This window comes from Ciona intestinalis, chromosome 11 (assembly GCF_000224145.3).
Source record: "Ciona intestinalis chromosome 11, KH, whole genome shotgun sequence".
In the NCBI taxonomy this organism is placed as follows: domain Eukaryota; kingdom Metazoa; phylum Chordata; class Ascidiacea; order Phlebobranchia; family Cionidae; genus Ciona; species Ciona intestinalis.
The window spans coordinates 4,727,806-4,749,629 of NC_020176.2; the positions used below are offsets into that span (position 1 = coordinate 4,727,806).

At 35.6% G+C, this 21,824-nt stretch overlaps 3 protein-coding genes and 1 non-coding gene across 7 annotated transcripts in view; all 4 read right to left on the reverse strand.

Moving 5' to 3' along the window:
* The window catches only part of LOC100179929 (4-coumarate--CoA ligase 1-like), a 36,238-nt gene extending 35,534 nt beyond the window's left edge, over positions 1–704 (reverse strand). The window contains exons 1-2 of the mRNA XM_026836723.1: positions 486–704; positions 223–433 (exon numbers count right to left, since the gene is read on the reverse strand). Of these exons, the coding sequence (XP_026692524.1) occupies positions 223–433; positions 486–587 (313 nt within the window). The 5' untranslated portion in view covers positions 588–704. The remainder of the gene's footprint in view (positions 1–222; positions 434–485) is intronic.
* Positions 705–1,265: 561 nt separating this feature from the next.
* On the reverse strand, positions 1,266–3,453 carry LOC100175117. Of its 2 annotated transcripts, none has more exons than XM_026836748.1 (4): positions 3,141–3,453; positions 2,413–2,563; positions 2,124–2,230; positions 1,266–1,609 (listed from the first exon to the last, which is right to left on the reverse strand). In XM_026836748.1, exons 1-4 carry the CDS (start codon positions 3,390–3,392, stop codon positions 1,508–1,510), a joined length of 612 nt encoding a protein of 203 aa, XP_026692549.1. In that variant the 5' UTR covers positions 3,393–3,453; the 3' UTR covers positions 1,266–1,507. The 2 variants fall into 2 exon arrangements, with proteins under 2 accessions (XP_026692549.1, XP_026692548.1); XM_026836747.1 differs by having other exon boundaries at positions 1,266–1,613; positions 3,141–3,445.
* Positions 3,454–4,428: 975 nt separating this feature from the next.
* Positions 4,429–17,505, reverse strand: LOC100186888 (hypoxia up-regulated protein 1-like). 3 transcript variants are annotated; one of them, XM_002124669.4, is made up of 27 exons: positions 17,316–17,505; positions 16,616–16,709; positions 16,138–16,216; positions 15,554–15,699; positions 15,042–15,133; positions 14,534–14,662; positions 14,140–14,244; positions 13,670–13,791; positions 13,292–13,417; positions 12,837–12,971; positions 12,455–12,537; positions 11,886–12,018; positions 10,610–10,728; positions 10,212–10,277; positions 9,698–9,842; positions 9,340–9,418; positions 8,590–8,652; positions 8,148–8,255; positions 7,896–8,013; positions 7,590–7,692; positions 7,114–7,221; positions 6,879–6,971; positions 6,403–6,528; positions 6,065–6,172; positions 5,581–5,668; positions 5,031–5,141; positions 4,429–4,800 (listed from the first exon to the last, which is right to left on the reverse strand). In XM_002124669.4, exons 1-27 carry the CDS (start codon positions 17,383–17,385, stop codon positions 4,691–4,693), a joined length of 2,859 nt encoding a protein of 952 aa, XP_002124705.1. In that variant the 5' UTR covers positions 17,386–17,505; the 3' UTR covers positions 4,429–4,690. The 3 variants fall into 3 exon arrangements, with proteins under 3 accessions (XP_002124705.1, XP_018669572.1, XP_026692511.1); XM_018814027.2 differs by having other exon boundaries at positions 5,022–5,141; XM_026836710.1 differs by lacking the exon at positions 8,590–8,652 and having other exon boundaries at positions 5,022–5,141.
* On the reverse strand, positions 11,118–11,172 carry mir4032 (microRNA 4032). Its single transcript, NR_034425.1, has one exon. It is a non-coding gene; the product is annotated as a microRNA 4032 (primary transcript).
* Positions 17,506–21,824: the final 4,319 nt, after the last annotated feature.

Sequence of the window (21,824 nt, forward strand, 5' to 3'; positions counted from 1 at the left end):
TATTTGTCAAATTACAAAAACGCTATCGGTACCGGTATATATTAAAGCTACAGTAAAATATTAATTGTTTTGGGTGCTAGTGAAGAATCTCCCCCCCCCCCCCTTATTTGCTAACCACTAACCCTAGGTTAGGGGGTTAGGTGTTGATGGTTAGGGGGTTAGTGGTTATAGGGGTTAGTGGTTTACAAATAAGGTGGGGGGAATATAAGTTTTGAACATTACCTTTTGAGTACAAATTGTTGACTGGTACGATGGTGCATCCGCATAAAGCGAGGGCCAATACAAGAATTTTCTGTTGGCATGAGTTAGGACATAATACACCAACGATGTCGTTTCGCTTGATCCCCTCTTTGTATAACGCGTTTGCGCACTTTAGCGCCGCCTTACGGATTCTATTAAACGAGTATTTTTCGCCGCCGTTGCTAACATCAATCTGCGAATCATAAGCATTACAACTTGCTATATAATGTATATTAACAACTTACCCAAGCTACACGGTCTCCGTGTACTTTAATTGCATCTATAACGAGCCTACCTAATGGTACTTTTGGTATGACAATGTCGGGGTACAAACTTATTGGTCTCATATTTAATTTGGTAAGATTAATTCTATCACTAAACCTAACCGGAGGGATTAAATTTCAGTTATTCTTTTTTACATAGACGATAGCGGAACATTTTTTAATTGGTATAACGCGTGTACAATCCTTGTGTCAAATAAACGCGAGTTTTATTACGGTTAACATTAATGTAACATATGCTACAAGCAAATGCTACCTAAAATTAAACTTCTATAATAAAATACATACGCGCTAAAATGCTAACGTTTTTTAGTTATATTTTTCTCGGTACTGTATAGTACGACAAACTCTTACTCGCTGGACTTAGTTAACAATAAATATATAAAAGATAAATATTGTATTGAGTAGCATTCATAGCGAACTATCATCTATGCGCTAGGGTATTGGGTTAACTCTTGCCTAATACCAGCCCCCATATATAGCGTTCCTGTTGCAAGACCACACCCATGCAGAAAATACAACTTATTACCTGCAGCGCTGCAACTTCACGGTAGTTGCATTTGACTTTACTTATACACGGTCTGGTGCACTTTACCGCAACTATGTAGCTGATAAATCATAAACTTTAGCGGCGAATATAGCCTACATGTGTGCTCATGCCTGCTTTCTGTAGATACATAAAGCGGTATTCTGTTTGATGGTACAAAGGTTGAGCTCATACCGCTCACCTTTAAATTTCAATCATTAACACAAAACGCGTTGTTATATTTTTCACCATATTTTCGGCAAGTAATTTAAAACCACTGAAGAAATCTTTTGCATAAAAGTCGTCTCCTCTGCATGGAAGGTGAATCCTTTGAAAACCTTATAGCATCCATATAACATCAGTATTGATATTATGCCCATAGAGATTTTGAACTCCTTCTGCATTCGTTTCATTACCGGGTGCTTCGCCATCATATTTGCAACAAGTGTGGCACCAACGTTCATGCGGGGAAATACTTGATCGGGAACATCTTTCCCAAGGAACTTACAGAGAGGCTCCCAACCGTCAGCCAAATTGTAAACCAACAGCTTGTTTTTGGGGGCTTTCTTGAATGTAATATAAGTTTTAGCGTTTATAAAGTTATACGTGGTAACTCATTAGCGGGCAAGGGGTGTATGGAACATAACACTCGTGTTAAAACGACTGTCGTTGCCCGCCATGCGAGGACAAATAAATTACATGCGTGGTAACTTGTAGGCGTGCACGAGGTGTGTAAAACATAACACCCATGTTATAAAGATTGTGTTTGCCGGAATTAGCGACAAACGATAGTCGTCAAATGCAGTGCCTTGATAAAAGTATACGGAGAAAACATATAGTAGGGCGGGAGAAGACGGGACACCTTATAAATATCCTGATCACCCTATGAATATCCTTATAAATATCCGCACTAATTTAAGTATCCTGATCGTGTTTTAAACAATTAACAACGGTATACGGTAGTCGTAAGGATACGGATCTATAATTCTTTAAATGTTTTTTTTTTACTACTAAATGCGACGAGAAAATAGAATAAAAAGTTGTCCCTACTTTCCCCGCCCTACTATATATCATACCTGTTGCACATAAACATTGTGCTGACGAAACACGTGCTTCTGTATTGTACCGTTCTTGTCCACCGTCTGCCAAAACCACTTGGTTCTTGTTCCCAAGCAAACTTCAGCTGTCAGAGTAAAAAGAAAGGTTACCAGTTAGTTTTTTATGAAATGTGTATGTCTTTTTATACACCAGGCACTGATGGTGTATTGATACACCTCATGTTCACTGTAAAGTTATAACACGGGTGTCTCCTTGTACACCAGACACACATCCGATGTATTCTGTACACAATATAATCGTTCATACCTGCCCTGGTAGTCCATTTATAATATCTAAACCCAGTATACGTCATGAGTTGTACAAGCACATATAATGGCGAAGACTTTGAAGACATTTCTTCCATCTGTTTGTCCAAACTTTTACACCAACTCTCGTCGTCTCTTAAGGTCAGAATGATCTGTATTAAGAAGACACCCGTGTTATAACTCAACAGTGAGCATGGGGTGTATGGATACACCATGTGTGTCTGGTGTATAAGAAGACACTCAGGTTACAACTTAACAGTGAGCCTGAGGTGTATGGACACACCATGTCTGTCTGGTGTGTAAGAAGACACACATGTTATAACTCAACAGTGAACATGATGTGTATAAATACACCATGTGTGTCTGGTGTATAAGAAGACACTCATGTTATAACTTGACAGTGAACATGAGGTGTATGAATACACCATGTGTGCCTGGTGTATAAGAAGACACCAATGTTACAACTTAACAGTGAGCCTGAGGTGTATGGACACACCATGTGTGTCTGGTGTATAAGAAGACACCCATGTTATAACTCGACAGTGAGCATGAGGTGTATGGATACACCATGTGTGTTTGGTGTATAAGAAGACACTCATTTTATAACGTATGAGGTGTATGAATACGTGATAAACCATTTATATGTCTGTTTTTTTTAATTTAAAAAAAATGTATGACTGGCAAATTAGACAATCCGTAAAGAACTAAACAAGGATGTTAAAAACCAACCTTCGCGTCCGGGAACGCTTGGTGTATCTCTTCCCAGAAGAAATAAACTGGAATATCCAGAGCGACATCCACATCCTTATACATCCGTTTAAAATCTTCTACTTTTCCCCCGTTGTTCATTATTCGCATCCAGTCATCCCCAAGATACCAGAAGTTCTCAACAAAATCATACACGTCATATCCAAGGGCCCTCAAAGCGGCGTTTAAAGTTTTCGTTCCAGTCTTGCTGTAACTTGCAACGATAATCTTCATTTTGTAGCAAATCTAAATGGATTTTCTGATTGATATCTAGAAATATAGAAAAATAAGAAGTATTCATTACAGTAAATACTATTGTGAGTAAGTAAAGCTATTTTAACGATTGCAACTCAGCTATTATACAAGACAGTTGCCAACACGGCGTGTTGATAGACTGTAATAAAAAACTTACGTTTGGTAAATCACAGTTTACATTGGGTTTATTGACCAAACAAACATGTCTTACTTTTATTGTATCTGGGGCAATAAGCCATGGTTGGTGTCATAATGCAAACATCGTTTAACGTTCAAAGTCCTCGCATATGGCTTGCTATAACTGGATTTTTTTAAACTCGCATTGAAAACCAAAGTTCTAAGTTTGAAGTCATGGTCGTGGATTTAGCCCAGGATTGGCCCATTTCAACTCCGCGGTGACTAATAAGTTGTTTAAATTATCGGTCGTAAGAAACAACAATCGCCCTAAAGTTTCATACGTGGTAACTTGTTAAGAGGTGGAAAAGCACCTGTTACCCTTTTTGCATGGTCACTTTTATGCGCGCAAGTACTCGCATATTTACTCGCAAAAAACAAAGTTAACACGCATAACGTCATAAGCGTGTTACCTGCCGTAGGAGGTTGGTTGTTACTCGCATTATGCAAGTAAAGAAAAGTATGGTGGAAGTACAGTTTCACTTTTTAAGAGCCTAATCTTTTTCGGGTATTATTTTACAGGATTTAGTTGGTAACATGAGGTGTTAAAACTTATTTTATAAACTAGATTTACCAATATTGCGCTAAAATAAGCTTACTGAATGTTGATACGCGCATACACCAATGACCACGCAAAAAAACGCGGTAAGCGAGTTTTAATATGATGAGTTAATGCGGATCGTTATTCGCATTAACTTTTTACCATGCAAAAAGGGTATGTGTTAACAGACCAACGTTGCCCGCCAGGCAAGGATGAAAAAGTGCCATTCGCTTACGGTTCGGTTTATAAAAACAAAACAGAACTTTATACGAACACATAACAACAAATAAAACTCAATACTCAAAGTTTTTTGCTGGTTTATAAATTCATCTAAACAGAAACGTTTGGGTTACAGGAATGATTTTCACAACGGCAACTGCAAAAACAACAACGAACACGGCATCACTGGAAATATGTCACAGTGTTGCCCGCTGAAAACTCAGTGAACACACGAATACTTAATTTAAATGGTAAACTTGGCCCAAGCAGCATTTTCGTGCAAAACTGGGAACTTTAAATCTATGTTAACGAGATTGCACCGTTGTTTATTATAACGTTAATGTTACAATTCTTCTTTATCGTCTTCTGTTTGTTTCTTGGTTGTTGTCTCTTCCGTTGTTGTTGATGTTTCTGTTGAGGTTTGTGGAGTGACGGCTTCTGCTTCACCTGCATCTGGGATAGGGGGGTTGGGTTATGGTTCGAGTACATATAAGGTGTAATTGTACACCTCATGCTCACTGTCGAGTTATAACATGGGTGTCTTCTTATACACCATACACTCAAGGTGTATCCATACACCTCATGCCCCCTGTCGAGCTACACATATGCTAGTTAAGCTGAACAAAACAATTTTTTTTAAATAAAAAAAAATTCAATAAAATGTTTTTTATGACTTTTTAAACCTTTAGTTCCCGCTTTCTCATTGGTTGATTGTTCCTCGGTATTCGATTCTGATTGGTCGGTTTTATCTGCAGTGTCTTCAACTGTTTTGTTTGTTGTTTCTATGGTTTCATCTGTGGATTAAACACAATATTGTCGCAAAACAAATTTCGGCGTTTCAATAAAGACTTGGAGAATTACCAAAATAATTGGCAGTTAATAAAAGTTTAGGAACCGCTGCTTTGCATTCTATTCTATATGGGTGAGGTTATACAGTGAGGCAAGCCATGGAACCTGGGATTTAGACCAGAGTTGGCTCATTACCCCCAACACAGAGGTTTTATTTTGTATGGGAAAACAATTTATATAACTTGGTGACTGAGATTTAGGACAGGGTTGGCCCACTACAGTAATACTACTAATACTGTGGATAAAAAAAGGCTACGAGTTGATATCGATTCATTGTTGCTGTGTACTTACTGTTTACACCACATGCGACACCGCGTCACACTTAAAATTAAATTAACAGATTAATAAAAAACCATCTCGATAAAAAATGAATCCACTACAAACCTGTTGTTGGTTTTGTTTCATTTTTCTTCGATTCAGATTTTGGTTTCTTTGGTTTTGCTGTCTTTGCCTTGTTGATTAAATATTGCATCTGTTTGTAGTTGAAATAGTATTAGTTAGTGTAGATGCTCTAATTAACTAAACATGAGACCAACAATAATATGTTAATCTCTTTGAAACCCGAAAATATCTGCTGTAAAATGTAAATAAATTATAAACTATGTAGCTGACAATATAGACAACCCATAAATACACATACACAATAGTAAAAAGTTAAATACCTCACTTTATCAAAAAAACAACAAATTTATCAGTTATTGGACCAGCTTTTGTTTATTGTTCCTTTAGCGTCAAAACTTACTGACTGAGTTTTAGTTGCACTTACATCCCTCCCCCTCCCATGCCACCCACTAAACGCACCCCCCAACCCCAAACACACCCCCGACCCCAAACACACCATCCCAACCCCAAACGCCCCCCCTCCCACCTCTCTATTAAGTTCAAACATCTTCTGCCGAACATCATCAGGTTTAAGCACGGGGTCCTCGTTCGGTTGAAGTTTAGACTCAGCTTTCACAGTTTCGTTTTTCCAAGTCTGGAATAAGTAAAAACAATTACTAAAACAACTAAAAATTTATATGAAAAAGAAGTTAAATTTAAAGAAATAAAAATGAAGCAAGTTTTACAAAAATGTCTCAACCAAAAAAAATAAAATAGGTCAACAGTTTAAAAAACTATTTTCACAGAAAATTTGTAGTTAATTAATGAAAAGTCTCCAAAAATTTTGGGAAAGTAAATTAAAAAACTAAAAATCTAAGAGCTTACAATAGTTTCTGAGAGGAGATCCGTAAGGGTTTTAATTTCCACAGGTGTGTAGATTTGTGCTTCTTCTGGTAGAGCTAGCACAGCTTGCAGGAAATGCATGGAATAATTGAAACTGCTTTCTAAATCCTGGGGGGCAATAAAAAAATTAAAAATCGGTTCATAAAAAAAAAAGATTTTTTATCTGAATTGGAAATTGAAGTGGAAACAATAAACAAACAGAGTAAATCAACTTTAGCCCGGTACCATGGCTCAGTGGTTGTATCGTTATTGGAAATATACTGAGCTCAATTCTTGATACTGGGTTTAATCAAAAAATTTTCAATTTTTTTTTTTATTATTTGTTTAATTTTTGTTTGGTTTAAAAGAGGGGGGGTCGCGACCCCATAAACACCCTCCTGGCCACTGACCACTACCATTGAGACTTCTGCATGGATTATATCATATCAAACACACACACCCCCACTACTACTACCCACCTCCATAAGTGGAACAACATCTTGTCGTAACTTGACTCTCATCAACCACGGTCGTGCAAGATCTTTTAATGCTTGTCGTTTATCGTTAAACACCTGTGGTAGGAAAATATAAAAACAAAATATATAGGACATTGCATTTGATAACAAGTGTACAAAAAACAAATTGGAATAAAAAAATAATAAAAAGTACAATATGAGAAAAAAAAAAAAAAAAAGAAAATATTTAAACCGTCACCTCAGGTGCAGGTTCTCCCTCCAATTCATCCATCCAATCAGAAGCCTCCGTTAAAGCAGCTGTTATCGATTCTTTCTCCTCATTGGTCAACGCATGTTCATATTCCTCCTAATTTGACCAATCAAAACAAAAGTTGTAAAAATTTGACAAAAACATAAAAATATCCATATTTTTAGAATTTTTAAAACATTTTTAATGGTTTTAATATTTGTATTCAAATAAATGTATTGCTTGCCATGGTAAAAACTGCCATCCTAAATATTTGTCAATCCAGAAAAGACTTTTGATATCTCACTCGAAAAACAAACTGCCATAAAAGTCAAAACTTTGGCAAAATCCACTACTTTTAATTAACAATAAATTTAATTAACATTGTATATATTTTATTCTTCAAAAAGCTGTAGCAATAATTTTTTTCAAAAAAACATTTTTCCAAATTTTTTAATAGCAAAAAAAACAAAGCAAAACCACCCCACCTGGTAAAGTTTATCACGTTTATCGTAAATATACGACTCAAGTTTGTTGATGGCGACTTCTCGTGCGAGTTTCAACGCATCTCGTGCTGATAATTCGTTCAATCTGCATACAAGTTGTAGTGGTTGGTGATTGTGGATATTTTTTCCCGATCTACCATTATTTTATTCTATATGGGTGAGGTCCTACAGCAGCATTACTTTTCACTGAGTAAAAAGTCGCTTACTTAAACTTAATTAAATGCCTTTAAAACTTTAAATTTTTACTAAAACTTAAAAGTTCACTTAATGAAATGCATAGCAACTTACTTTTCACTTGACATATGTTTATGAACGGCCGACGGCTCCTCATGATCAATGCTTGAAACGTTCATCCCGAGGGTGAACGACTTCTTTACTTTGATAAATCTCTTCTCCGTCTTGGTTTCTGAGAAAATAAAATATTAAATTATATTTTGGAATTAAAAAATATTCGATTTTTACAATAATTTGTGACTTTTTGTTACCTTTTAACTGCATGTGAACAAAAAAATAACCATTTTAATTTCTTTCATTTCTTACCATTTTTCTCGTTAGTTTTTGTTTTCTCGTCAACTTCCGGTTTCGATTCATCAGATTTTTTTTCTTTTGTTTTTTCCTCTTCTGTTTTTTTATCAGAATCTGATTTTTCTAGAAATTGTTTGGTTTTATTATAAAAAAAAACAAAAATCTGTAAACAGCTGTAAGCTTGCTTATCCATACACTGCAGTATTGGTGACAATGTGGAGCATTGGACCCGGGATCCTTCGGTTACAATGCAAGTACCTGACAACTAAAACACAAAGCACGCAACGTTACCTGCTACAATATAGCCCGCACATCAATATGTTAGTTAAGGCAACAACAGAAGTTTTTTTTTTTATTATTTGTGGGTGAGGCCCTTGTCTGGAGTTAGGCCAGATTTTCCCCATTACCCCAACACCCACTGAAGTTATAAAACAGCAGAAGTTAGTTATTAAACTACCTGATTCAGTTGAGTTAGATGAATCGGATCCACCAAACAAGTTAGAAAGGCCATCTTTAATTTCTACATAAACACCCGGTTTTATGTAGTTGCTACAATTGCCTCATAACTACATTAATATTAGTTTCACAAAGAGAGGTTTAGAATATTATAATAAAAGAGAACGTGCGAACATGTATGTCTTAACATATGACCTACTATATAACATATACCTACTATCTACTGTAATATAAAAAAACACATATCTATAAGATTATAACACTAGCAATTAGTTGAGATAAGGCCTAAACCTCATGGTTTGTCTAGGCCCTCAGGAAATTGATTTGGCTCCAAAACCAGAGTTGCTGTTTTCCAAATTCAAATTTAAGTTTTAAATTGAAATTTGATCTTTTTTAGGTCTTGGTTTAACAGCAAGGGGCTGTGATGTTACATGCTTAACTCTAGTGATCAAAATGTGGCATGTTGGGACCAAAATGTGGCATGTTGGGTCAGGTATAGGACATGCATGGAAACAATTACACCGTATGAAGGAATATATGATGCTTGCACAACATAGAACGGCTAGATATCTATTGAGTACTGGTATAAGATAAACAATATACCGGAGAATTTTTAATTTCTAAAGTCATGAAACCAACAAAGCCTTAACTGACGTTTGGTGTTTCTAAAAAACTTACTCCAAACAAATATACAATACAGTATACAGACATACATACAAACATGCATCAAACATACAGATCCATAACTTACTTTGCAAAGTTGAATCTTCGTCTTGTGTATCAGTAACGTTCGCTTCCACGGTTTTATTCACCTCGTAAACTGATTCAACCTTAAGTTAGAGAACAAAAAAGTTAATTTTATTGTTGGATAAATGTATTAAACATTTCCTTTTGCTTATAATTGTAACACAAAGTTACAGAAGTGGTAACTAGAAAGTAATAGGTTTTCCAATTTATCAGTCATACAAAAAAATAATTACCACAAACAAAGTCACATATGTGGTAACTCATAAGCGGGCACTAGGTGTATGAATAACGACTGTCATTGCCTCGTCATGCGGGATGAATAAGTTACATTAATTCATTAACAAATCAAGTATAAATCTTACACTTTCTAGGTTAAGGACCCCGCTCTCATCCATTCTAAAATGAGCCTTCACCCCTTTTGACTCCGTGTCATTATCCTCCCCATATTTGGCATGAGCTTCAGCCACCCCTGTTAGCGACACTTGTGATATACTTCGATCAAATCTCCTGGAGGGAAAACATACCGATAAATTATTTGAAAAAAATAGAATACTTTTATCATGGCTCTATAATAGTCCCCTATATAAATTTCCATAGATTAACTTTCTGAAATTTTATAAATTTCCAGGAAAACAATGTAAGAGATAATGAGATATAAACAAAGTAACCTTGTAAATACATTCCTAGATCGAAATAAATTAAATTCCAACTGTATTCAAATAGAAGACAAATGGAATTCAGGCCAGAACTCTGTTACGTTTTTTTGGATATAATAACAAAATCTTCAGATATTTTCAGATATAATAACAAAAAAAGATGTGTCATATATATAAAATGTTATGTTTGTACTGAAAACAACTGGATATTTAGACTCACTCTTTCTCATTTGTGATGAAACTTAGATCTCCGTAATTTACGCTGAAGTTGAAATCTTCATAAAATCTGGAAAAAGATGAATAATATTAAATAGTATCTAGTTTTTGTGAACAGTTTTAAACAATTTCATACACTCAGTATCACAAAGTGAAACACTGACATTGTAGAAGAATTCTTGAACAAAAAATTAATCAGAGTTTAGATACAAGTAACTGTATCACATTTCATCATTTAGTTAAAATGCTATTGACTGTACATTTTAAGATTCAATTATGTTTTTTAGCTTTTTTAAATATTATTTCTTTTGGTTATTTTTTTTAATGGCTGAAATGTAATAGCTCAACATGGGTTGAGACCTCCCTTAAAACAGTCCTATTTTATCAATATAGACCACCCACCTGTTAAAGGTGATGACTTTACGTTGAGGATAAGGATTGTTTCGTTGAAACAATGTTCGCTTAACTTGTTTCACGTTTTCGCTTCCGTCATCAGAGGTGGTGCGACGATCGAACTCAATCTGTGACACAATGTTTATGGGGGTGAGAAAATAATGTTAACTCCATTAACCTGTTTATAGTAGGACATGTTCTGAACCCCTGAGACAACTGTAGCACTTTGGGTAAACTCTGGTCTAAATCCCAGGTCCCATAGCTTGCCTCACTGTAGGACTTCACCCATATAGAATAGAATGTGCATATACAATGTTAGGGTAATGGGCCAACTCAGGCCTAAATCTGTCTCATAGCCTTCTATGAGTATCCTCACCCATATAGAAAGGAAACATAAGAAACTATTCCATATATAACTAAAGTTATGTAAAACCCTAAAACATGATCAAACACTTAGTAACCACTTACTGAGATCAAGAACAAGCCACACATAGTGTTGAATACACAAAGCACAACAATACAATGACGATAGAGCTGGCAGATTATACACCAGCTAACTCTCATCACTGTGTGGTTGTGGGTTGCTACTTTACTTCATACACTGCCATAAACATAACTACCACCACTTTTATAACAGTTAAATAAGCATTACTAAGTAAGCCGTTGCCAAAATCCTGCATTAAACTTAATCCAATTTACTGACAGTTGATATCATAATTTAGATTATAGTCTATTCTAGCACACCTGAGATCTGGGATGTAGGTCTATTACCCCAACAACCAGGGTGCTACCCACTATACCCCACAGAGGCAGTTTAAAGACACTCAATAATAGAGATTCTATTCTATAAGGGTGAGGTCTTCAGTGAGGCACACCTGAGACCTGGGATGTTGGTCTATTACACCAACACCCAGGGTGCTACCATCTAGACCCCACAGAGGCAGTTTAAAGACACTCAATAATAGAGATTCTATTCTATAAGGGTGAGGTCTTCAGTGAGGCACACCTGAGACCTGGGATGTTGGTCTATTACACCAACACCCAGGGTGCTACCATCTAGACCCCACTGAGGCTGTTTATAGACACTCAATAATAGAGATTCTGTTCTATAAGGGTGAGGTCTTCAGTGAGCCACCTGAGACCTGGGATTTATGTCTATTACCCCAACAACCAGAGTGCTACCCACTAGACACGACTGAGGCAGTTTATATATAGGTCCTAAATGAGGCACGACTGAGACCTTTTTTTAACCAACTCGTATAAGTATAATGATTATCCCACAAACCTCAATAGGATAAACTGCTCCTGACTTGACATGGAAAGTTTTAACTCTGAAAACATTAGAAGCAGCAGCTGCTTGATAGGAAGCTCCCAACGCTGGAGCTTCGTCGGCGTTGATGCTTTTACCAAGGTCAGCTCTGTTTGGAAAACATTAAGGTTAAAATGGTATTGAATCTACTTTAATTTAACGCAGTGTCAACCGACCTTAAAAATATACGGAAAATTCCTTTTCCAAAGTCAGATAAATTGAAATAAATCTATTTTAATTTAATATAGTGGTCCTTAACTATTCAATACCCTTATATAAAACCTACAGAGTCCATACCATTTAAAACAAAATTAAACAGTGGTGTGCCCTTTATATTGATTGTCGTTACCATTGCAATGTGACGATTAAACAATTAAAGAACCGAAATGTAAATGCCATCATTGAGATACGACAATTTATATTTGTTATCTTTTGTGCTGAGAAATGAAAGCCATGAAACCCATATCCTTGTGTGTAACACTGATGCCCAGATGTTTTTATGCTAAAATTGAGTTTATATAAAAATGAAATATTCTAATTCTTACTTTCCGGATTCTTTCAACAAGATTTCTTGAACCTTAGGAACCCGAGTTCCTCCTCCAACTAAGAGAATCTGGTTCATTAAATCCTGGGGGAAATATATAGGATGAGTTCTCAGAAAATCCGCTGATCAAGTGCTTTGACCCCTCACACTAGCACCTTTCAGCAACCGTGGGCTTGGGAATGGTAACCAGGAATAAAAATAAGTCAAGTTTCCAGACATTGGCACACTGTAAATTAAGTATTTAATAACAAACATGACCCTTCACTACCTCATATTCCCGCACCTCTAAAGCACCCCATTATAACCAACCCACCACAGTAAGCTCCGGCCCCATTATAACCCTACCCCCACCCCCTATAATCCCCTCCTTTAACCCCACCCACCATAGTAAGCTCCGAGGCCTCGATGGCGTCCTTCATGGGTTGCGCGACCCTCGCCCACAAATCCTCGCACAACGATTCAAAATCCTCCCTCGTTACTTTCGCACGGAAATCTTCGTCGTCGATTAATCCTTCCACCTGTGATGTCATAATGGGTATGATGATGTCATAATGGATATGATGATGTCATAATGAATATAACCACAAACTGACATACATAGCTAGCCATACAGAATTAGATAACTGCATCTATATGTTGTCACTGCCATTTTTAGTAAAAACACACTAAACATTTAACAGTGTTGCATTTTCTGTTAAATAATCCCAATAACACAGTAGTTGCTCATAATTACAACTGTAAACTATTACAGACAATGTCTTCAGCCAATAGTAGACAGAAAATGGTACACAAAATTTCATGTCCAGCCACAAACAATGTCCATCAACCCCCTACTCACCTGTGCCATGTGGTCAACATTAGCGCTCAATACTTTCTTCAATCTTCGTGCTTCCTTCAATAACTTGGCCATCGAACGAGGGTTCTTTGTGACATCACTACTCGTCTTCTTCTTCTCGTTAAACAACTGAGGATAATGGATTATTATGACATCATAATGCAACAGTTGTCCTTAATATCACTAAAGTTGTTTAAAAATAATAAAAATAAAATTACTGCTGAAAATGTGAATTAAAAGTAACTTTGTGGGTGATTGTTTTTTCTTTACTATTCAAACTTGCAAAACATAATTTTTAGGATCAAAATACATTAAAACTTATTATATTACACAAACATTGTTTAGAAAATTAGCTTGTTAAATTTAGCAATGCTTTCCCACCTTAACAAGTAGATCCCTCAGCCTTAGCTCCATCTCCAATCCACCCAAAGTTCGATCGAACCCGACACCCTTCACCGATAGTTGGGGGTCAGCTACCCCGTTCACTTTCACAACTTGGTAAGCTGGGGAGAGGTTTGGGGTGAAACAATATAAAGGTGTAGAGGGTAGGCTATGTAACGAGTCTTGGACTAGGGGTAACCCTTGTTGGCATTCACTGACGCAAAGTTATAGAGTCAGGAGGATTATTTTCTCGTTTTACTAATTTACTATTTTACACTTATTTGCAAACTCCCTGTTGTTTTGGATGTTCCTCCGGAAGTTTATAAAAAATTGATACTTAATGTTTTTTTACCACTGGTAAAGTAAATAAAAGGCAGTGGTTTCCTGAGTCTTTTTATACACAAGTATTTCCAATAACCCAGTGTTGAAATGAATAAGTTAACACAAATTATAAGTCAACAACAACTTACATATAATAGTGGCAATTGTGCTGCTAGCGCCCATGTCGTAGAACATCATGTAAGTCGCTGTTGTGTTTATATCATTGCGCCGGAACACACCGTAGTTTAATGCAGCTGTTTGAAAGGATTAGTTATGAAAGTTGATGAAATAGTTTAGTAATAATTCTGTAACCTAGGTCTCTGGTGTACCTTACTGAGAACCTAACTTTTTTAGAATAAAATCTCTATTATTGAGTGTCCATAAACTGTCTCAGTGGGGTCTAGTGGGTAGCATCCTGGGTGTTGGGGTAATGGACCTGGATACCATGTCTAAGGTGTGCCTTACTAATAACCTCACCCTTATATTACTAAAAGGAAATAAACTGCCCCAACAATATTTAAACCTAAGCATCATAATAACCACCTGCTGTGTTATCATCCATAAGTTGGGCAATCTTCAACCCAGCAAGGTCTGCAGCGTATAGAAGGGACTTTCTTTCAGCTTGGTTGAAATAAGCAGGGACAGTAAGAACACAAGCATCTATTGGTTGTTCTGTAAAGGTTTGATTATAATTATTAAAATACTGTACAAGATGAGAAGGATGTTATTCAGTTCATATTTATAAGAATATGTGGCATAATAACTATCATGATACGTTCAACATTATATCATGAATAATTAAATAGTTTGATGTTTAAACTCTGTAAATAACTACTCAACTGATCATATCTAATCTATTACATACAAGTCTTACAATGATACATATCATAGGACCTGGGATTTATGCAGCAGTAAACCATATATTATAGATGACACAATTACTAACATAAAATTCAAAGATTGATTGGTAATCTATAACCCTTAAAAGGGACGCCTAAAAAAGGTTAAAAATTTTACAAAAAAAATTCATAGAAAACATATAAACACGTACGTGCATATTCCTCTGCCATGTTCCTTGAATGATTCAACATCATCGCCATTAATTCCTCGGGTGAATACATGATGGCTTTCTCTGCGTCGTGGCTGGGATGAAGAGTAAATTAATAAACCAACATAGGTCTTATTAAAGGCCACGTAATTCGAAACTGCAATAACTCGGTTGTGGCCTAGAGCCTTGAATTGTGAAGTTTTAGAATTGATATGTTTGGAACCTAACAGTACAAAGAATAAGAACAACAAAAACAACTGTTCAACAAAAAGAGTTTTTACAATAATATGGTTAATCCATACTCAATTTTATCCACTTCTATCTGTATTTTATCCTATGTTTAGTATGTTACCACTTATGTATAAGAGACAAGTGCAGTATATAATATCATCCCCGACTACTCAATTACTGACATTGTTGACATAATAGCAAATAGCTGCAGAAATACACCAATTGAAACACAACATTTCATCCCTTAATTTGTTACAAACATAAGCTTTAAAGTCTAAACTCACAGGAAAGTCACGGTGCCAGTTTCCGGATCATTCATAAGATGATGGTACGGGAATCGCTTCTGATAAAGTTGGACCATCGGATGGTCAAGGCTTTTCCCCAAGAGTTCTTGCAGGTAAAGGTAAGTATTCTTCGGAAATCGAACTCCCTGGAAAAGGTGGGGATTTTTAATGATAACTAAAACATTTTGTTCTTTGGTCTATTCTATATGAGTGAGGGCCTTCATCATGTTATGTCATCCACAATGAATTTAGGCCAGAGTTGTACACCTTAAAATGACCGTGGCTGAATCTGTGTATTTTTTTCTCTCCCTGCAGAACTTCTGATATAGACTGAATAGACATAGCCATAGGTCAGGTTACATAATATAATTGTGCGGACGTAAGCTTTAGGACAGAGTTGTACTTTTTTTAATTTCATTTTGAAACTACTGATACAAACACAGGTCAGGTATGATTGGAGAAAAGATGAAGGCCAGAGTTGCACACCTTAAAATGACCGGAACTGTGTATTTTTTCACTGCTAAACTACTGATATAAACATACGTGTGAAAAATATATTGTGATTACCAACAACACATCCTTACCTTCCCCACAGCAGCGCTCCCAAATTCTCGCTCCCCGTTGCGTAAATAAACAGCAACTTCTGTTTTCCTTTTCGACTCTCTGAAAAAAGTGGTAAAAAATTAATCAGTCATTAAAATATACCAGATTCAACACCATCATACAGATGTGAAACAGCGGCCATAGAAGCAGTAAAAGCAACATTGAAGAAATCATGGACTTTATATTATTTTGTTGTAGAAGATTAATATTGACATGCCTACAGCAGCGGAGTATATACCTTTATTTATTTTATGCGGTTATTCGTAATGTATGCGATCTCCGCAAGCTCGGGTCATAGGGTTTAAGTCTTGTAGCATTATGCCAATGTATAAAGAACTAAATACCCAATTCTTAATAATCTTTTAAGTTAAACATATTTGTTTATGATGTCAAAACCCATAGGTTTATTAAAACATCTCTTTTTCCAACATTTCAGGTCAAATAATTAAACATATTTACTTGTTTAATACAATTTCCATGGGCACCCCAGGTTTGACAATGGCAACTTTGACCCACTCTGACCCGAGATCAATTGACATAACACCAATGGCATCTGTGGGGTGAAAGTGAATAAGATGAATATGACGTATCACGTATGAATAAATGTCAGGCTATAAAATGCTTTGGTCCTAAATATAATTGGTACATATATAAATCTTTAAACCAAACACGTTGTAATTGCCATTATCAAAAAAAATAATTTTACGAATGGTAAGTGTGCTGACCAATTTGTTAATATAAATTTGGCAACGCATTAAATATATATAAATCAGGGTGGAGGGAGACGAGACACCTTTAGCACATAATATCCAAGTATCCTGATCGTGTTTTAAACATTTAACAACGGCCTATGGGAGCCGTGAGGATACAGTTTAAGAATTCTTTAAATGTTTTTTGTTTACAACTAAATTGGAGGAGAATATGGAATGAAAGTGTGTCCCACATATATACAGAAGGGTGGGGGGACATTCAAAGAATAATAAAACCATATTCTCACGACTTCCATAAACCGTTGTTTATTGTTTAAAACTTGATCAGGATATTTGAATATTAGGTCCCCTAAAGGTGTCCCCCCTTCCCCCACAGTACTATATATACTATTTCATTGAATAATCCAAAACAAAACAACAACTAATATTAATACACAAAGAAACCTCACCTGTATACTGTAAATGTGACACCACTAATAAGGTTAACATAAATAATGAAGGCAAGGAAATAAAATGCATCTTTATGTTGTTTCGCAAATCTTCTACAAATATCTATTTCTTCATACAATCGACATTAATTATACTAATATGTACCAGCTTTCAAAATACTAATTTTATAAAAATTCTGCTTTAACAAGAACAAACTGTGGATTATTTTTCCAGCTAAATATGTAAACACATTCTGTTTTAAGTCTAATATATGATATTATTGTTTATAATTTATAAACCTGCAACTCATACAGATTTAACGAATATAAATGCGTAAATAAGTATACAATACTGTGCCATTTTAATACATTTCAAATGAAAATGTACATATATATATATATTTTTTGATATGTATACACCTCTTATAATTTAGTTGCACAACTCTCTTTTAATATTAACTAAATAAAACCGTTTTCCTTTTCTCGGTTTGCGGTCGCGTATTTCTTCGCTTATATTTATCACACACGAAAAACTAACATGTTATGTCTCATATATAAATACTAAAGCAACTAAATTATAACTAATAGCACGTCTGTTTTGCTATATCTTCTTAAAATCCACATGATATAGAATGATATAGCCCCTACATCGTGTATATAACTTTAATTTATTCCCTGGACTTTTATACGTGTCCCAAATGTTTCTACTTAAGCACTTTGATTGACGTCCCATGGATTTAGATCCGCGGCTCATTCATACATTAGGCGCAACGTGGTTGGTTCGACGCGTTTGACGTCACAATTGCTATATATTGTTTCGTAACACACCGAACTTACCAATCCATAGAAATCTTACATTTGAATGAATGGTTGTGAAATTAAGATATGAATAAAGTAAAATAAAGCAAAAACGTTTATTTTTAGCTTGGAAAATATGAATTTGCTCTTAAAAGATGTTATATGAATTGTCTATACTTACATTAACCCACAACTGCATAAAAGAACGCCAATTACACATTTACAAGTAAATATTTTATGTTTTTGGTTGTAATATGTGGGAACATTTAAAACAGTTTGTTTCAAAAATTTGCCTAATACCCTACTTTACCGTTTGTGCAGTAGCTTCTACTGCTCGCATTTAACAAAATCTTGCTCTACGCTTGGAAAGTACGAGCCAGAAAAGTCACTGGGGTGAGCCTTGAACCCGGTATACGTCGGTTGCAATAGTAATGAGCAAGTTTTAAACTGAAACTCTTCTTTGTGTTTGCATTTGAACATAGTATTGTGGGACAAATAAAACAAAGCACTATTGCCCAAATGTAACCAACCAAACCTAAATAAAAAATTATGCTTTTTTCTATCTTGTGAGGTCCTATGGCGCGTAACAACAAGGGGGCAAGAAATAGGTCAGAGTTACGCGTCACCCCATACTTAAATATTTTGCAACCCAATGTATCCAACACCCAGCGTTGTAATTTCAGCTCAACGCCTGATTACACCTTTAGAACTCCAGTTGCTTTTAAAAGGTGAAATCGGACACCAGTCCTGTATTGTGTTCGATCAACTGGACGTATGAGAAGAAGTGATATCGGTTGAGGTCGCCCAAGTATGTAGCTATGTAACATTGGTCTTTAACACCAACGTCAGCATATCCTGCGTTTGAAACTCAAAGTGCATTTCCTTAGTAGCGCATATGCGCGAAACTTGCGGTTCACAGCTATATTGAAACTAGAGATATACAGAAATGCGTTTTAGGTTTTGTAGTCGTGTTTTAGGTGTAAATAAACAATGTTATCATTGGCTGGGGTTAGATTACCAGACAGACAGTGACATTCTTTAAGGGCGAGGTTCGAAACATCAGTTAAGAAACTGCTGCGTATAGGTGACTTGCGTTTAAATAAAATTGCGCCTATTCTATAAAGGTGTAATGTTCATAGTTTATGCAAAAGTTAGACACAGATTCTCAGTACAGTTTTACTTGCCCTTAAGTTTAGATTTAAATAATATTTTTCTGGTGGCCAGAGTTGGCCCATTGCGCCTTCGTTTACTGTTAGTAAATGTCGGCTTTATACGCGCTACTGCAAAATCAATGCAATGGAAGTGGAAAGATAAAAGCATATTTCACGCAGATACATATGGACTGGAAAGTCCAAATTTCCATTAGTAATTCTATTATACATGTACGCGCAAAAATAATTTAGTATAGTATACTATAACAGAAGAAGAATTATGATCCTTTCCACTCAGATTTATAAACCTATATACCTATAAACAAATATTTATAAATAGACAAACACCATGGCAAACTGCTCTTGGCTGTGGACACTATTCTGGCTGATAGTTTTACTGGTGATTGCAATTCCCGTGGGGTTGCTATGCGCTGTACTCTGGGTCATCTTGTCCCCATTTACTGCTTGTATATCCGGTTGTGGCGATTGCATCAAAGTTTTACAATCTGGATTGAACCTGCCGCAAGATTGGGCGCAAAACATGGTGGCACAGAAATCCGCGTGTTAATGATGTTTCTATGTTCAAAATATCTTCTATATCAGTTTAACCAAAAAATGATGACATTTTTTCGATGACACAACTTCGAAAATTATTTATGATTTTTAAAATGTACTGTTTAAAAAAATATCCCGTAGCATGTATGACGTAGCAAAATCCTTGAAATATACACTTGTTATAAAAGTTCACGTACAACAAATAGATACAGTAGAGTGGGGGAAGATTGTACATACACCTTAAGCACATACTATTTAAGTATCCTGGCAATTGACACCTTCTATATGGGAGTCGTGGGGATACAGTATATTACAACTCTGTGAAAAATCTTTGTCTACCAAAGAAGAAGAAAAAGTAGATTGAAAAGGTGTCCCATATTCCCCAAACTCTACTATAATACAATTAACTTCCTTCATAAAATATAAACCAACTTTCACACTTTATATTATATTAATGTATTGTACGTATTATAACTTAACCAAACGTTTCGATTTGAATTTACGTAAACTTCCTTTGAATAAATCGTGTGTACGTACAACTGTATATATTATATAACACCCACAAAGTAACAAACTCGTATCAGCTGGCACGAGGTGTATGAAACAGATCACCCGTGTTATAACAACTGTATTTGCACCACCATGCGAGGATAAAGTAATATTCATAGATGGGGTTTTGAATTATTGTTTAAACAAGAGTTTAGAGTAAGGTAGTGGCACCGGTTAAACTGATTAAGTGACAAACAGTGCTACGAATAAAAAGACTTTTGATATGTGTTCTACCCAAATATGTATATAAGTAACGGCACACACGCGTTTTGTAAGTATTGTAAAAGTAATAAAATTACACTTGAAAAGATTGTATCATACTTCAACAAAATATACAGCAAGCATACAAAAATTTTAACTATAAAGACATACCAATCAATTAGAATAATAACTTGTGAAATCATGTTGTTTAAAATAGAAATCAGATTAGAGTTTCAGTTTTTAAAGATTTCTTCTATGGACCCCGAATCGACGTCAGTTAACACATTTCTTTTCCTTCTTTCATCTGCTCAGCAAAATACATCGGTAATTTGACGCATTTCTCAAGGAATTCCACCAACGCTTTACAAGGTTCCACACAAACAACGAACGGGAGGCAGAAAATATAGAAGGCAGCGATTAAACCAGCCACTGGCCATCCTATTATTATAAGACCAATGCACCAAACGATTGACCATAAAAAGTTTCCCATGTTTTGACTTTGATATTTAAATGTCAATTTGTACAAACGTCAAATCCGTCTTAAAAATAAAAGGAAATTAATATGACATAAATATGGAACTATATCTAAAACATAACGCACAACAAGCTTTTGCGCAGTCCATTCCATGGGGTGAGCCCCTATATCGGCGCAAGCGTGGTACCTGGAATGCGTACTTAAATACCAGAGTTGGTCAAATACCTACTATGCCACCATCTATAACCATGCATATGTGAACTTGGAATTTTTATACGAGATTTAAACTAAACCGACAGATGTATTTCACTGTGAAATATACCAAGAATAATTCTTCTTGTAATTGTTTTACACTATATCGCTATACTGGGGCATTATAATACAATCTACATATACTTGGTATGTACGCCTATCGCCTGTTATGGGTTTTAATGAAAATGAAACTACCTGAAAAAGCGGGTTGTTGCATCTTGTACTGTCTTACATAATCTGTGTATAACAATTCAAATCACTTTCTGTTTGGAACTTCTGAAGTGCAATATACTGTATATAAAGTAAGGTGGGAAAGATGGGACACCTTTTATATTCTCTTCCCATTTAGTAGTAAACAAAGATCATTCAGAAATTGTAAAACCGTATCCTGACGACTTCCATAGACATTTGCTAAATTTGTTAAAAAATATTAGGTCAGGATGTTTGGATTTTATGTGCTAACGGTGTCCCGTCTTTCCCCACCCTACTAAATAGAAGACCTCACATTCTGCGCACCAAAATCTATATAGGCATGAGCAACAAGACAAT

Coding starts and splice junctions, on each gene's coding strand:
- LOC100175117 (XM_026836747.1), bottom strand. CDS start 3,392: ATGAAGATTATCGTTGCAAGTTACAGCAAGACTGGAACGAAAACTTTA. Junction 2,564..3,140: donor AAGCGTTCCCGGACGCGAAG/GTTGGTTTTTAA, acceptor TTCTTAATACAG/ATCATTCTGACCTTAAGAGA. Junction 2,231..2,412: donor TAAATGGACTACCAGGGCAG/GTATGAACGATT, acceptor TTACTCTGACAG/CTGAAGTTTGCTTGGGAACA.
- LOC100186888 (XM_018814027.2), bottom strand. CDS start 17,385: ATGCATTTTATTTCCTTGCCTTCATTATTTATGTTAACCTTATTAGTG. Junction 13,792..14,139: donor CACAATTGCCACTATTATAT/GTAAGTTGTTGT, acceptor ACCTCTCCCCAG/CTTACCAAGTTGTGAAAGTG. Junction 6,972..7,113: donor AGGGAGAACCTGCACCTGAG/GTGACGGTTTAA, acceptor TTCCTACCACAG/GTGTTTAACGATAAACGACA.